Here is a 17,180-nt window from a genome sequence, read left to right on the forward strand (position 1 = left end):
AATGTTTTAGTTCAAATAAGGAAAAGGTTCTAAAATAGTATAAAAAGTAAAACCTACCAAACCCTGAAATTTAATGGTGGCATGTAGACTTGGTACCCTGCATGTGCCAGAGCAGTACTTCAGGTTATTTAACCAGCACTCCTGGTGTACATTATTTTTCACATTTCATTTCAACTCCCACATGGGAGTTTTCACAAGCATTACCAGAAAAATACATCACCTTTCATTGCTTTGCCATTCTGCTTTAGCATTACATTTATCTCACCAACAAGAATATATTTGAAAAGATTAAGCTTGCATAATGATAGTTGGGGAAAAAAAGCAAGGCAAACAGCAGTTTCAGTGATTTATTTGTACAATAGGAATTTTAGTGTACAAATACCCCAGCTCTGATGTGAAGGCAAAAGAAAAGAATCCAAAAACATAAGAACATCTATCCTTCCTGACCTGAATCTCCCTCAAAAACCCTCTGTGGGTTTAGACTGGAAAAATACAACTAAAATAAAAATAAATAAAGCAGCTGTCTGTCAAGCACAAGCAGGGCAAGAGGAGAACCCTACAAAGTGCCAAAGCATGCTAACCATAATGAAATAAAAATAATTAAAACTGAACTAAACCAAATGTGACATTTACCACTTATGCCAGTGGAGCTGGTATGGCCTCAATTTAAAGAGCATATGAAAACAAAATGTATGCTTGACAAATACAGAAAAAGGCATATGGTGATATCCAAGTCCATGTGCCTATATGCCACTTAAACATCTAAATGTCATCCAAAGACAATGTTGCAAACATTTACACTGGACAAGACAGTTTACAGAGAGAAAGAGGAAGCAAAAGAAAAGAAAAAAAAAGGTGAAATTCATTTATCCAGCTCACCTCAAGTAGAACAAGTTTAGAGAAAAATGGAGGCAACATGGTCCCCTTCAGTGGCATCTGTAGCTTTCTCTCAAAGCCATAATTAGTTTACATTCACTTTAATTTCCATTGGTAAACCCCTAATGTTACCATGGTAACAAAAAATGTCGTATAAAAATATAACAAAGACTGAAACCCGATGCACTCAACAAAAATATATCTACACAGTCTCAAATGTAGGAGGGGGCTTAGCAACAGGGCCAGGAACCTCACATTTTGTTTCTGGGGGATGTGAAATGCGTCACAACATGCCACGTTATCAAGTCTGTGTGGCAGCAGTCTTTCCCCTCTCGGCAACAGTGACTCCATGAAAACCACGGGTTCCGTCCGGACCCCTCGGTAACCTCATTACTCCTGGCGGCAGCCCATCAGCATTCTGGATTTTTCTACCCAGCATTGGGCTGCCGACTGGACTGCTCTCCTGAGACGCCACCTGCTTGCGCCGCTGAACCCATGGGCTCCCTGATGGGGTCAGGCTACTGTCTGAGGAGTAGTCTGCCCACCGGCGCCCAGCCTCAGGGCTCAGCCTGCCATCGGCAACCAGGGGAGACTTGTGGGAGTGGGGGGATTTCCGTTGGGGGCAAGGGCTGGCTCGGGGGCTAGACCAGGGGCTGTTGCGTGGTGATATACCAGGACTTAGATGATTGTTCTGGAAGCTGATGCCAGCAGTGGTGGGGCTTAGTTTATTGCAGGACTGAGACTTCCTAGCTAGCCTGGGTGATGTGGGGGTGCTTTCTGTTTCCGATGAGCTGCATGCAGAGTCATCCCCGTGGTACTGAAGCTCTCGCACTCTGCTGTTGAGAGAACGACTTTTGCGCATTCCCCCCTCCTCGCGAGGTCGCTCTTTGAGTACTTTCTTCTTCGGTGGTTTGGTTCCTATCAGGACCACTTTTAACCCCAGTGAACCCGTTCCTCCATCTTCACCCCCAACAGCCTCATTGGCTTTAACAGCAGCCTCCACCTCCTCAAACTCCACAATAGCACACTCCTCATTGCCCAGCTGTGCATACCGCCCGCTCAGCCTCTTGAGATCCGCAGGCAGGTCCTTCCCCGGCTTCAGGACTCTGACTGAGGCGATGGCGCCATATGTCCCAAATGCTTTGAGCAGCAGTTTCATCAGCTGTTCCTGCTGGGTTGCTCCTCCCTCACTGCTTCCATTATCCTTAGTGAGAGCAGCCAGCTCAGGCCACTTCTGCAGATCGCTCAGCAGTAGCATGCGGCTGGGCAACGACTCACTGGCAAAGACTGGCACTGCAGATTTGCGGCGCACCTTACGACCCTCATCATTCAGCTCAAGGATCTTTGAGTGTTTTAGTGCATAGGCGGTTGTTCTCCAGTCACGAGTCAAGTGTTTCACCTGGAATGACAAAGTTTATTTCAGCAAGACCAGAGCCTCAGAGAGTCCACTGAGTTTTAAAACTGATCCAATCACATAAACCAAGATTTAGTGCAAAACCAACATTTTCCAGAAGTATCTGAATCATGAAGTGAACAGCTCAGATTTGCTCATTTTTATAGCTTAGACACTGTTGACCTTTAATTCCTGTTCAGTCCAAATTAACCATGTTTAGCCTGGTTAAATATTCTGGTATAAACAGATGGAAACAATTACAAGCCAACAAATATGCATGAGCCTAAAGTAGCACCTGCTGCTGTGAATCAATGTGAGAACATTATTACCAAAAACAGCTAGTCATGCTGACACTAGAAACATCCAGTCCCACAGTAAGCCTCTATGTCACAGGGAAATACAATCAAATGCTTTTGTTAAATGTTGCAAATATAAATTGTGGTTGGATGTTTTATATTACCCATTAGAAGCTTTAGAACAAAAAGAACATTAGGATAAAATGTGTACAAATAGCCTGCAGTGAGGTATTTAGCATGTTGAAGGTACACAGTAATTCAGGTCATTATAGCCTTATTAATCTACCTTAGTTTGCCTATTTAAATGATTTTCTGCTGTGTTTTCACATAGCAGACTTGCAGTCATAGTTACCTTTTTAAACGAGGTGAGCAACTTGACGCTAACAAACCCAAGTTTATTGCGTCTGACGTGCTTGAGCAGGAAGGCGTCGTGCTCCAGGTTCTCATCAGACAGGTAAAATTCAATCTGAGCGACCAGCTTTTGGATGAGCTCCGTATCTGGAGGCTGCCAGCTCTCCTCCTCCAACTCCCCTCCACTGGTGCCGGCACCACTGTGTGTGGGAAGAGAACATGGATCACAGTCAGGAGAGACTTGCTGAGTGCTGTGAAATCTAAGCGTTTCATGTTTTAGACTAAGCACCAACATTAAAACTGTTGCACATTTTTTCTTACTTTCTTCAAGCCTGTAAGCCACAGGCTTAAATGGCTGGCAGAGATGCAGCCTCATCCTGACATTTCTCTACAAATCACCAATGACTCCCCGCTTTCCCCTCCTACTTTCAGATTTTTCTTTACAGCCATCAACAAGCTGGGTCTCAGCACCAGATCTCATGTCCAACCAAGCCTTGAAACTGCCAACGGCTCTCCATCTGAAGGGCACAGAGTCACAGACTCTCCCTCCCACAAAGAATATGGTGGCTCACCACATCAGCCTCACAATTTAAAAAAGCCACATAAACATCCTTCATTTTGTTACCCATCAAAACAGCCGTTTGATTTCTAACTTTAAAGAAACTTGGTGCCAACCCTCAACTAAAGTCATCTAAATCTACCTTTTTAGTGTGTTTCACAGATTTAGTCTCGACATTCTTCAATTCCACATTCATACAGTCTCGTGATATTCTCACAAGGAGATTTTAGGGTTTTTTTTATGGCTTTTCATATGTCCGCTTTGAATCATACCCATTAAATTGTTAACAGTATCTACTGTTAAATCAATTCAGGCCTCAATATTTACTCAAGAATCAAGAAAATTACTGTTCAACCTTGAGCATCCTCTTTATGAGACCACTGTATAGAGAGTCTTGTGTCAGAGGCTTTGTCAAGACCACTGTATTATTGACTGCTACAAGAGGTCCTTCCTACCCACAGCCTACATCAACTCTGAATAAAATTACATGAATTACAACATTTTCCTTTGGTATCAATTGCGTATTTTTAAATTTCATTTTAATTGTGCTTCCAGGGTTCCACCCTTCATATGGTTTGTTATCCATTTTCTTCCTCTGTCACATTTAAGAAAAAGTTGGACACAATTCATTTGTGTGCCGTCAACACATGGCTCTCCAGAATCTTTTTCCTCTCTCCCACTTTCTCAACAACTAGAATCATATGCACAAAGCCCTGCCAACTTCCTTAAGAGCAACAAGTCAGAAGTTCTAGAATAAACTTGATCTGTTTTTTGGAAAGTTCTGACAATTCGTTATTATAGTAAGCATTAGGTGCCAGTTTTAATAGGACTTTGAATATTAAAATAAAAATAAATAAGATCACTCAGTGTTTGTGCTTTGATTTAAGTGACAGTCTTCAGATGTGCCAATTAACCCCCACTTATCAATATTCTTTTATGTCTACAGTCACATTTGATTGGCTATTGTAATTCAATTCTCTGAATGCCCTTGCACCTACATATCTCAGGCCTTATGGAAACCACTCCACAAATGTTGAGATTCTGAATTTGTGTTGCTAGCCTCAGTTCTCCTGTAAACTACCAGAACCAGTTCATAACATCTGATGTATGTGGTGTTCCTTAAAGCTACATTTTTATCAAATATCTATATGCTCACCCTAGTTCAAATCATTTTGTTTTGCAACATATCTTATCTTGCATATGGTGATGACAACTTCCTGTCACATTACAAGCCCTAAGAATTAAGAAAATGTCTACAATTTAAAAGTCAGTGGCTGGGCAACAGTTTCCTCAATCTTAATGCAAACAGTTGTAGTTTGGGTCGCAAAAATAAAATATTAGAACAACAAATCAGGAAGGTCAAAGTTAAATTGACGATGCCTCCCAGAAACCTGTGTGTAGCTGAGGAGCATGTGCCTGAACATATTGTTCCTTTTTGGATATGAACCATGCGAACCGCTCAGGTCTTCACAGACCTAGAAAGAGAACATGACAAGGCGACGTATACAGTTTCTATGCTCAACAGCTTTGAAACAAGCTTCCTGAAAACAGGAATATGCAGAAACTCTTGAAATGAAAAACATTTACTCAAAGGCCACACTCCTTTTACCATGCCTAATTTGTTTGAGAACAAAACGTTCCAATTACTTTTTTAAAGAAATTTTATTCCTTCAATGTTGTATTAATTTTCGCTGTGTTCCTTCTTCCAGCAAGACAACTATAATTGGTCCTACACAGTTCAACTAGACTTGTCAATATCATTCGTGTCATCAAGCAGCCGAGTCTCTCGTGGTTCCAAACCCAGCAACACCTGGCTCAGGCTGTGAAGCAGAGCAGTCTTAGTTTTGCAGACTGGAGTGAGGGGCTGAATGAAATTTGTGTATGACTCATCACCTCCTCCCTCCCTCACACACACACACAGAGACACACACACCCTCGGTCAGCTTGCCAGCAGGCTGACCACGCAGCTAGTAGGGGCCCCACATCCACAAGACTTCGGATGCATACGCCCTCGAACATTTAAGTCACGCACAAGATTTAGATGCGATTACACTCTTGATTCTGATAACTCTGAAGGAATGTTGTAGTAATCAGCGTATCTGTACGAGACGGGATCTGAGTTCAAGGCTGACCTTTCAATAAGGAGCAACTTGCAAGTAAAACACAAACGCCGGGACTGAAGCGCGACCCATTTTCACCTTTGGCCTATGCACCACTGACTGACTCACTGTTTGCGCACGCAGGACGGGGACCTTATAGACCAGAGGATAAAAATAGCAAGCCATGACGCAGGGGAATTAGATTAAAGGAAGGTTGCTGTCCTCAGCCAGACTCAGGTGTTTGTTTAACAGCCTTGAAAACACTTCCCACCCGGTGAACGCAATATCCATCAAGTCAGCCTGAGGAGACACATTCACCCCATCCATTGTCTCAGCGTTATGCTGTTTGGCGTGTTTTGCCATCACACCTGTCGGAATGTCGGTTTCTATTGTTGTGCATCTTTTTATACTCTTTATAAGATATAAAGCAGTGCTGGATCATGTGCTGTCACTCCACCGGCTGGTCAGCGTTCAATAAATATGTGAAAAGCTTAAATTTCACCTCCAACTCCAATGGGTAGAGTTTTTGGGGAACTTTACAAGTTTAGATTATTTTTTTTTCATACAATCACACGAGTAAACCGAGCAGCCAATAAAGTCGGAAAAAAGTCCTACCTTGATTTGTCGTGCCTCCCCAGCTCGTCCTCGCTGCAGCTGCCTCGGAGGCACTCAACATGACCCGGGCGCTCTTCCTCCGGCTCCTCGTCCTCCGCTGCCTGAATCGCCACAGTGATCGTCACCGTCCCCATCTCTTGCGAGAGCTGGTCCACGATGATTACCTCATCGACGCTCGGGTCCGCGGGCGCATCCGAGACTCGCTCCGCCGGGTTCACGCCGGGGACCCCCACGGCGCCGCTCATGGTGCTCCACTGGGTCCAGGCGGCTCCGCCGTGTCCCTCCCAGTCCTGGATGGTAGCAGCAGCAGCAGCGGCAGCAGCAGCGCTTGCTCCCTGGAAGCTTCTAATCTGTCTCGGCTCAAAGGCGCGGGCAGGACACGGAATGCGCAAAGCTGTTCGACGCTTCTTCGGACACCAGCGATGGCGGAGAAAGACCCAGGGGGCTCCAAAGATGCGCTCCACGGCTCGCCAGAGAGCCCCGACCCAGATCCGAGCCTTTGGAGGGCCCTGAAGAGCAGCGGGGCTTGCAGCGGCCAGCGAGACGCAGCCTGGACCAAGTGAGACCGAGGGGCTGGAGCCTCCTTCTGCTGCTGCCCTTACTTCCTCATATGTAAGAGGCTTTCTGCTTTTGAAACGAGCTCTCGGATTGGGCCGCTGCAGCGCGTCTTCGCAGTCATTCCCAACCCACAAGCAAGAGCTGACACAAAGCCAAGAAGGAGGAAGGAGAAAGACGAGGCATCGCATGAAGGCGTTCACTAAAGCGTGCATATTTCTGCTTGTCGTGTTTCACTTACACACAGAATTTTTTTCCAGACATTCGGAGTGCTGTCTGTGTCTGTGAAAGCACGCGTGTCCCATTCGCCCATCTCTAAGTAGGGGAGAGGGTACACGTGTTTGAGTCTAATTGGGAAAAGGCTGCGCCGAGGCCGACCCCTTGGCTAACACCGTTAATTGAATAATTGGCTTTTAGCCTCTGTCAGCGCGTGGAGGGAAGGTTTGCGCAAGTGCATAAGAGCGTCAAGGAGCCAAGTGAAAGGGAGAAAGTAAGAATTAATGACAAGAGGTGCCACTAAGACGGGATTTCTCCACCCCAACAGATCCCCTCTCTGACCCGAGGGTCTAACATGCCGAATACATTTTCAGGCAATTGACAGCAATTGTATTCAAGAAAGCATAGACACATTTTTGACTAGTTGCAACTCAGTCCTGCAGCCGTCCAGGATGACATATGTAGGTCAAAATTGGTCTATTTACAGTATTTAAAGTCACAGATACTAAATTATCTGTGACTTCGTCACATATTTTAGTGTTTTGGTTCATAAGTTAAAAAACAAAACAAAATTAAAGCTGCAAGCAGCCTCGAACGGCCCTCGCAGCCAAGCGCCGCTCCGGCCTATTGCCACCGCGGGGTATGAGCAACCGCCGCCTCACGCCAGCCACCACAGAAGCTCTCACGCAGTTTTCAGCGCCTCCGCCCGCACCGCGGAAGCTGTTGCTCAGTTTAAACTTCTCCAACTCCGGTCCAACAGAGCCTTCTTGCTCAAAAGCGTGGTTTGGATTTGCAACTCCAAAATCCAAGCAAAATGTTGAGCGTAGTCCAGTTCTGTGGCTCCAAAAAGCAGGCAAAATGTTCAGGAAAACTTCGCAGCTCCAGCTGTCGCCGGCTGACTGTTTTACGTAGCGTCGATCTGTTTTCTCATTGATGGAGTACCACTGCCTCCTGCTGGGGCAATACTGGTATTGCACTAGCAGTACCAGTATTTCTCCACAAGGTGCCAGTAGTCCCATCAACACTGACCCCAGTGTGTTCTTACTTCGCTGTCATAAGTTTTGCTGAATGACTTTGTTTGTATTATTTCTAGCAAAAATGAATGAATGTTTGTACTTTAACCCACAAAATAAACTTATATATATATAAAAAGTTATAATAATGTATATTTAAATAATTAATAACAACATAACCTATGGGCTGCTGTTTTCTAGGGGGCGCTATAGAGAAATTAGGCCACGCCCACCAAATATTGTGATGGATTCCTGTCGGGGAGTTGATGGGAATCCATCCTTGTGAGTTTGGAGCAGGTGGGCCCAGAAATGTGGAATTGAGAGCCAAACGTATGGCGATGGCGTTACAGGTCACTTCGCCACGCCGCCACGCCCACCTGCTCCATCGTAGCTGGTCGGTTGAAATCCTCAACACACCAACATGTCTTCTGTGTCTGGGCACAGTTTCATGTTGATGAGGTCAAAGGGGTGAGATAGCGACCGTTCAGAGTAAAAACATGACACTTCCTTTTCTCAGGGGGCGTGGCCTAAGTGATGTCATCATTCGACCATAGGGTATTGTAGGACACCCGATGATGATCAATCACAGAAAGTCTGGTGCCTCTGTGAGTTTCTGTGTAGGAGATATAGCAGTTTATTTTTTTACGGCGAGTAGGTGAACTTTGACCCCTGCTAACCCCCCTTCAGCATTCTCAAAAACTCACCGTTTTGATAACTTTAGATGGGACATGCCTTATGAGCAGACTGACCGAGTTTGAAGCCGATCAATCGAAATCCCTAGGAGGAGTTCGATCAAATAGGAAGGCTGTAAACGGCAAAAATGGGATCAAAATTTGAACTTCAATCTAAAATGGCTGACTTCCTCTGGGTTTAGACCGTGGCTCCAAGAGACTTTTTTGTAAGTCCTGACATGGTACACACGTGTACAAAGTTTCGTAGTTGTAGGTTAAAGCATGCTTGGGGCTGATCATTGAAAATTTTCTAGGGGGCGCTATAGAGAAATTAGGCCACACCCTGCAAATATTGTGATGGATTCCTGTCGGGGAGTGGATGAAGATCCATCTTTGTGAGTTTTGGAGCAGCTGCGCCCAAAAATGTGGAATTGAGAGCCAAACGTATGGCTATGGCGTTACGGGTCACTTCGCCACGCCGCCACGCCCAGCTGCTCCATCGAAGCTGGTCGGGGTTGGAATCCTCAACACACCAACATGTTTTCTGTGTCTGGGCACAGTTTCATGTTGATGAGGTCAAAGGGGTCAGATAGCGACAGTTCACAGTAAAACATGACACTTCCTGTTCTCAGGGGGCGTGGCCTAAGTGATGTCATCATTCGACCATATGGTATTGTAGGGCAGCGGATGATGATCAATCACAGTAACTTTGGTGCCTCTGTGAGTTTCTTTGTAGGAGATATAGCAGTTTATTATTTACGGCGAGTAGGTGAACTTTGACCCCTGCTAACCCCCCTTCAGCATACTCAAAAACTCACCGTTTTGATAACTTTAGATGGGACATGCCTTATGAACAGACTGACCGAGTTTGAAGCCGGTCAATGGAAATCCCTAGGAGGAGTTCGATCAAATACGGAGGCTGTAAACGGCAAAAATGGGCTCAAAATTGGACCTTCAATCCAAAATGGCCGACTTCCTGTGATACTTGCACTATGACATTAATTGTAAATTTTGAGCATCTTGGGGAGCTCTACAAGTGTACCAAATTTCATGTCTCTACGATGAAGAAAGTGAATAGCAAAGGGTCCTTTGAAAATTTCTAGGTGGCGCTATTGAGCCATTTCTTATGGGATTTTTGCGATGACCTTAAAATACAAAATTTTGAAACTCCCTTTACGGTCTGCCAAGTTTGGTGAGTTTTTGAATATGATAAAGCCCCCAAAAAGCCAATTCATTTGGGTGGAAGAATAATAATAATAATAATAATAATAAGAAACAGTACAGAAACAATAGGCCTTCGCAGCGCTTAGCTGCTCGGCCTAAAAACACCCCTTGCAGAAGGGATGTGTTTTACTTCCTATCAATATGAGAAGATTAGACACTCAAACTTAGGTTGGTACATTTGTATCTCTGTGAAGTGTTAGTTGTGTCCTATTTCTGCTATTGGCAGGTAGTTGTTAAGTTATCCACTTGATGATAAGACACTCCTAAGAAACTGATGCCTCATCACTTCTCCCTGATTGCTATGTAAACCAACATGACTTAATACACCGTGTTGTGTGAACCTCGAAGTCAGCATTTCCTATGCTGACTTGTTAAGGAAGAAAACATGATCATACAAAATTGACTCTTTCAAATCTACTTTAAATAATTTTGATCATATTTAGACTATTTTGTGGTGACACAAAAACCCATACAGTTTTTTATAAGTGGCAGATATTTGTGGCAAATAAAAACTTTTATTGTAACAATCTGTAATTCTTAGTTTAGGAACGTATTGGGCCTCATGTTCCAGAAGCAGTTAAGTAAACCCATTGTTATTCAATGTTACCTTTTTGCACTTTTATTAATTCAATTCTAGTTTTTAATCAAAGTTGTCTGTGAAGTGAAAACTGGTGAAGAAAACATGCCCAAAATGAGCAAGTCAGTTTGTGTGACTTATATACAAAGGGGAGATCATATATTTAAAAATGTTTTTAAAAAAGTATGACTATCACTTTAATAATGATTAGTCTTGCTTGTTCTTGCTTATTTAATTAAGATAAAATGTACTTGTTTACTGTTTTTTGTGTTTTCTTTGGCCAAAATAACTTTATAGACATCCATCAGTTTATAACATAATTCTCAGGGAAGTCTGCCTCTCTCCTTAGTTCCAGATGTAAGAAGTTTAACTAATTTGTTTTAATTTGATCTGCTTGAGGGGTTTCTTGCATCTTGCATGCACAGCCAGTTTGACGCCACCCCCCCTGCATCTCAATGAGATCAAGATCAGGGCTTTAACTCATCCCAGGACTTTCCATTTCTTAATCCTCAGCAAGTCCTGAGTGAATTTGCTGTACTGTCTCACAATTTCCACAAGCGTCCTCTAATACAGATTTAATGGTGGATTTATTTATTTATTTATTTATTTTAGACAAGATCCTTCTGCAAGATCCTTCTGCAGCAAAGCATCCTTAAACCAATGGCTTTTTCTGCCAAACATGTCCTCTGCTTTGATGTCCAAGTAATTCAATTTCAGACCTAGCTTTAACTCCATGTGTCCTGTCTACATTTTGTTTAGGACACCTTGCATTAAACTTGTGCATTTTCTTTCTCGTTCTATAGGGATACATTTTTACAACACTCTGATCTGTGATAAAAAATTTTTGAAGCATTTTTTTAGCATGTTGCAGCCGTCTTTCATGTAAACCTGCTTGGATTGCCAAAGCAGGACATATAGACAGTTGTTTCGAATATCCTTTACTTGCACACATTGTTTCTGAAAAATTAAGTGTCTGATTTTAAATTATTTGGAGACCTCTTTTAATTTCCCACTAGAATCATAAGTTGCTGTCTTCTATTTGAACACGTTTGAGCGCGTTTGAACATGTGTTCAAACGAGTTAAGAAAAGCACACCATTGCTACAAGATATCCTATTTTGTTCACATTTCTGATTTAAAAAGAGGATTTCTATGCTGTTTTTAAACTTTAATGTTTTTTTCTGTAGAATAATTTGAAATTCCGATTAAAAAATACACTGAAGTGCACTAAACTCTACAAAGATAAAATAATTTATATAGACTGGTTGAATTTCTGTGAATTTTATGCTGAATTGACCTTTAATAATGCAAGGTAATACTATATATTTAATGGAAAACAGGAACATTACAGCACTTAATCTGCCAATAGAAATTATTGTAATATTGATATTATTAACTGAGATATATTTGCAATACATCCATTGCCCCTTTTTTCTGAATGTGATCAGTTTATCAACTCCGCTGCGGAAACTTTCCAGCTACATTGGTGTCTCCTGTGTATAATTACACATTTCTTTTTACATTGATCTGGAACAGAGAACAGAGGCATGGACCCCTCCGGAGACCCTTTAAGATGAAGCAGGTATTGAACATTGATCGATGTATGGATTTATGGCTGCAGAGGTGTAGGCGTTTGCACTAATCGTTAGCACATTTTGAATCTGTCTGGTAGTTTTCCATGTTCCCCCATGTGTCCAACTCCCACCTGTACGTTGCTGTAAAAAGTATTTGCTCTCTGATAAATGTAGCTTTTGTGTTCCTGTTAAATGTTTCAAATAAATTGCACTATCACAGAAAAATAATGCACATTATAACTTCATTTAATTAACTGAAAGAAAGCATCCAAATATTTGCCCTGTAAACCTATCAACAGTTTTGGCCACTTTTGAGGGGAAACAACTGCTGTCAAGTGTTTGTGTTAAAGGGAAATTCGATCACAGTGTCAGAATCCCACTCCCATCAGTTTTTTTTTTTTTTGGGTAGAAATTTGGAAGGCTTATTTTCACACTGACACCCTTCATAACGTCATTCCACATGTCTGAATCAGATTTAAATCTGGACAAAAAGAGAAAACAGAAGAAGTCTTCAGGAAGGCAAATACCTTTTTTAGCACTGCGTTTTAGAATTGCCTAACAGAATGAGATACGGATGTTTTTGCTACCCTGGAGGGTTAACCCTGTGACCTTTATCTCTGTTAAGTGGAAGACAGTGAATAGTACAGATTCGATTATTTACATTTGCACTTTTCCTACATTTATTTTGCCTTCTTCTTTCATTTATTTATTCTTTATTTTATTGTGCTACTATTGTGCTACTTGAGAGAGCAAAAATCCTGTTGTGTGTCACATACATGACCAATAAATCTGATGCTGAACTTTATTTCAACAGCTTGACATTGTTTCTCTCCATTATGGCTACACAACCCCCACACCGGTGTTGTTGGCTGTTGCCAGCTCTGCATGAAGTAGCTTTGCTCCTCCCCACTGCCAAACTGGGCTCGCAGCTGGTGGGCAGCCTGAGTCATTTTCTGCGCCACATGCCATACACTGCTCCAGCCTGTGTTCAATGCAACATGGTGGGAAAGAAAGTGAGAGGGATTTGGGTGTGATAAAGTAACTTCCAGCAAATTTCCTACAGGCTTTTAGGTGATTGTTGCCTACTTATCTCCTCAAACCAAGTGACAGCCTGCCAACTTGTTTGAAGACTTTCACATCATTTATTGGCATGCCTTGTTTTGTTTTAATCAGTTAAATCAATGCAACTGAATAAGCTACTCTAAAATACATAATACTTCATAAACTAATCAGTCTCTCAGTCCAAAATCATTCAGTCTCAATTTATCTCTTATAAACTGGAGGTTGTTTTCTTAAAAGATAAGATTGTCTTTCCAGGTTTAACATATAGTGACAGGCATTGATGCATTTCTTTTTAGGCCATTAACCTTGCAATATTTTTCTAAAGTCATCACTTTCTAAAACTAACTGCCTAACTAATTGTTTTTGCCAAAGGTGATTTTGGCAAAAAAACACACAAACAAACAAAAAAACAACAAAAAACAAAACAAAAAAACATCTCTCACCAAAAGGACGATTATTTCTCATATGCAAATAAATAAATAAATAAATAAATAAATAAATAAATAAATAAATAAAATGGCAAAAAATGACTTGGACCATTATTTTAGAAGGATGAGAATATTTTTGAAATAGGTCATTTTGAAGGGGGTTGGAAGAAAGCAATTCTAATGGGTTAAATGACAAATCTGAGATATTTTGTATTCTGTAAAAAATTATTATCATTTACACTTTGACTCAGGAGCTAATCTATATGATTAAATCTTAGATCTTGATTCTACAATATTGTACATGAGTAATCACATGTTAGTTTCTCAATTTATGTAAATGAGGCTTGGAGCGAACATTCCTAGGTTCCCCATTCATAATGATATCAAGTTTTGTATATACTTGCTATATTGCGGAACCTTTGTGACTAACTTTTGTTCTGATTCTAACATAAGTTTTAAGTCTGCTTTGTTGTGAAAAAAAAAACACTACATTGTTTACTAAAGACCTACAAAAGTGATGTCATTAAAAAAACAGCAACTAACAAATCTGTAAATTGAGTATATGATTGTAATGTAGTTTATAAAAATGGGATAAAACATTATTTTATAATAATATTGTTTAAAATTACAGAATATGTTTTCAAGTGTTTCATACATCCTTTATTATAATGCACATGCATAATGACATTCTATTGTTTTAATCAACCCTTTTTCAACTCGCACATATACCACATATCAGTGTTTTTCATTTGAAAATGGTGTTTTTTTTGTTGTTTTTTTAATCCTTGACATAAACACATTGAGAGTAGCTAGTATGCTGCAGTGTAATGCTGTGTTGATGTTTGTGTTGAGTTGAAAGCACAGCAGTGCAATCCCACAGACACTAACAGAGGTCTACATGGTACGATGACTCAGTAAACCAGAGAAGCCCGTCGGATAAGCAGCAAATCAAGCTTAGTGTGAGACATTAATTTGGGATGGACATCAGAGTGAGTCCCATTTTAATAACCTTATCTGTCAGCCTGCCTGTTTACTCCCTACTTTTCCTTCTCACCTGCAAGCAATTCCAATGAGCCATCTGTTTCTAATCCAATGATCAGCACTCCCGGTATTTAAGCCCTCCTCTTTCATTTGCTCTACTGTTGCCTACTCTGTGCTTGTTTCTTATACAAATCTCCTTTTTTCCCCCAAATTGTTCTTTATTATTACTAAACATTCACTAAACAAAGATTATCCTGAGTCCTTTACAAACCTCAACATGACAATTTCTTCACGTTATTCACAAAAGAATGATAAAAGCTTATAAGAATTAACCCAAGTTGTCAAGTGAGTTATATTCCTATTAGATTTTGATATAACCCTTTTAAAGAAAATAAACCTTTTTAAGAAACAAATGACATCAAAGTTTTTTAATTTGATATAAATTTTGATTTTGATTGCTGTGTTTTTAGTAACCACACTTCTTAGTTACATTGATAATACGGTGACATCAATTACTACTTCAGCTTGTAAATTAAGGATATTAATTTATTATTAATAGTACCTTCACAAGTGACAAAAATAAATCTGGAATACCAACTAACCCTTTACTTTTAGCTTTATGAATAGTATTGCATCAAATTAATTTCTAAAGGCATGCCAGAAGCATAGCAGCTTGTTTAAATCAAACATGTCTTGGCATCTGACCTTAAAATTCCTCACATTGAAATGGTTCACATTAAGAACTTTGGCTTTTTTCCATAAAACTGAGGCTATGGGAACTCAGTGGATTTATACAGCATGAGCACTAACACTAACACAATAACCTTCAGCAGTGTCCAAAAAAAGTTTGTCATTTTGCATTACCTATGCTTTACTTTTGAAAATATCTATAAAAAACACCCTTGTTTTTTCTTACATACAAATGTCTTCAATCAGTCACAGCAGCATCCATGCTGTGCCACTGCCAACTAATCAGAGCTGGGGTTGTTAAAACAGCCCATTTATATTTACATTTAACTATTGATCAAAACAAGTCCCGGTGTGCATAATTTTTATGATAAACAGTACAGCATTTTATCTAAAAATATTATGGATGCACAGGGACCCTTTCAAAAAGCTGATTGCTGGAAAAATGCCTTTTATTGAGCACTTGTTTTAAAAGCTTCTTAAATTTATGCAGTAAATGGATAAAATTGACATTTTAGTTTAACGTGTGCTGTCAGTCATACATTTCAGTATCTCCTCCCATCACATGTGTCAGCCTGGGCTTCATGAATAGATTGTGACAGGCAGTGTGTGGGATGTCCCTTTGATGAATCTGCACTTGTCTGTTCTCAGCAACTGCTTATTACCGCCTGGTTAAAAAGGGGCTGAAAACAAACGGCACAATTCATTTGATCCCATTTGTTGTTCTGAGGTGCGACGTTGTCTGATTGTCATAAACCTGGGCTAGACAGCGACATTAAGGGTAAGAAGATGGCATTTAAAATTTGCATGATATAATTAACTTGTGTATACTTATATATATATATATATATATATATATATATATATAATATATATATATATATATATATATATATATATATATATATATATATATATATATATATATATATATATATATATATGCGTGTGTGTGTGTGTGTGTGTGTGTGTGTGTGTGTGTGTGGTGTGTGTGTGTGTGTTGTATGTTGTACAAGCACTTTGAATTGTCTCTGGCTATATAAATAAAGTTGCCTAGTCCAAAGTTGCCTAGTGTCAAAATAAGTCTTATCTATTAGGTATCTCAGTTCTTTCTTTTGTGGGTGGGTATATTACATTTGAATTGCCATGTTTGAGGTAAATAAAATGGCCCTACCGTTCTGGGGACGAACCTTTGTTTCCATAAGGAGGCCTTTAAAGTTACACCGGAAGTCAAACGCAGCTGTCGCTATGGTAACAGCTTCTAAGAAACCGGACTTTTCCACTTCAGCTATTTATTTTAGCAAATAAACAGGCCTTTGTCTTACTTTCCGTTTCTAAAATAATAATGATGATAATTTTTCCCTCCTCGATCAAAGTTAGACTTAGAAGGTAACTTCAGGAAAAGTAATGGAGTCGGAGTTGACTGACGGGAAAACCAGACGCGGTGGTAGAAAACAGCACAACAACGTCAGCGACAAATGCCTACTACTGACTCCTGTGGTAAAGACAATGAGTTGTAACAGTTTGCCCGTTGCGGTAATAGTATGTGCTAAATGAGCTAAAGTTATGTTGTGTGGAAAAGATAGAGATAGCAAATGTGCGCGTTTTGTTTAATTCGACCTAAAATGGTCCTCTGCATAGATCAACAGATGCAAGTTGCACCTGATGACAGCCAAAACACTGGTTGCGGGAAACCTGCAAACGATGGTAAGTAATGACGTGTCAGGGACAGATATGTTGGATCAGTGGGGCTAAAACAGTAATTCATTAATCACGTGTTGCGGCCTTCGAATGATACAAAATTAATTCATGTTAGCATTATTACAGTATTCACTATGTTATTGGGTTTTCAGTTTTCTTTGTTAAATACAAAAAGTTCATTTGAAACGGGAAAGGTTGGTTGTTTTAAATTAGCCAGTACTATTGGAAACTTATTCAGGTAAAATTATTAGTCACTGCTTGAATCCATTGCACAAACAGCCATTTATATTTTTGTTATTTTCT

The 17,180-nt window shown here is 40.5% G+C and overlaps 2 protein-coding genes across 3 annotated transcripts in view; one reads left to right on the forward strand and one right to left on the reverse strand.

The window, feature by feature from the left end:
• Positions 1-333: 333 nt before the first annotated feature.
• Positions 334-7,147, reverse strand: larp6a (La ribonucleoprotein 6, translational regulator a). The gene is made up of 3 exons (XM_055037025.1): positions 6,190-7,147; positions 2,918-3,116; positions 334-2,275 (listed from the first exon to the last, which is right to left on the reverse strand). Exons 1-3 carry the CDS (start codon positions 6,957-6,959, stop codon positions 1,178-1,180), a joined length of 2,067 nt encoding a protein of 688 aa, XP_054893000.1. The 5' UTR covers positions 6,960-7,147; the 3' UTR covers positions 334-1,177.
• Positions 7,148-16,448: 9,301 nt separating this feature from the next.
• Positions 16,449-17,180, forward strand: part of LOC129364409 (leucine-rich repeat-containing protein 49) — a 31,211-nt gene continuing 30,479 nt past the window's right edge. For both annotated transcript variants that reach the window (XM_055037019.1, XM_055037020.1), the window contains exons 1-2: positions 16,449-16,676; positions 16,818-16,883. In XM_055037019.1, coding sequence (XP_054892994.1) covers positions 16,584-16,676; positions 16,818-16,883 — 159 coding nt within the window. In that variant the 5' untranslated portion in view covers positions 16,449-16,583. The remainder of the gene's footprint in view (positions 16,677-16,817; positions 16,884-17,180) is intronic.

This window comes from Poeciliopsis prolifica, unplaced genomic scaffold (genome assembly GCF_027474105.1).
Source record: "Poeciliopsis prolifica strain line A6 unplaced genomic scaffold, Auburn_PproV2 SCAFFOLD011, whole genome shotgun sequence".
Classification (NCBI taxonomy): Eukaryota; Metazoa; Chordata; class Actinopteri; order Cyprinodontiformes; family Poeciliidae; genus Poeciliopsis; species Poeciliopsis prolifica.

Excerpts from the sequence above, each read along its gene's own strand:
- larp6a (XM_055037025.1), bottom strand. The coding sequence starts at position 6,959 with ATGCACGCTTTAGTGAACGCCTTCATGCGATGCCTCGTCTTTCTCCTT. Across the intron at positions 3,117-6,189 it reads GGGAGGCACGACAAATCAAG|TGGTGCCGGCACCAGTGGAG; the intron begins GTAGGACTTTTT and ends TCCCACACACAG. Across the intron at positions 2,276-2,917 it reads TGCTCACCTCGTTTAAAAAG|GTGAAACACTTGACTCGTGA; the intron begins GTAACTATGACT and ends TTGTCATTCCAG.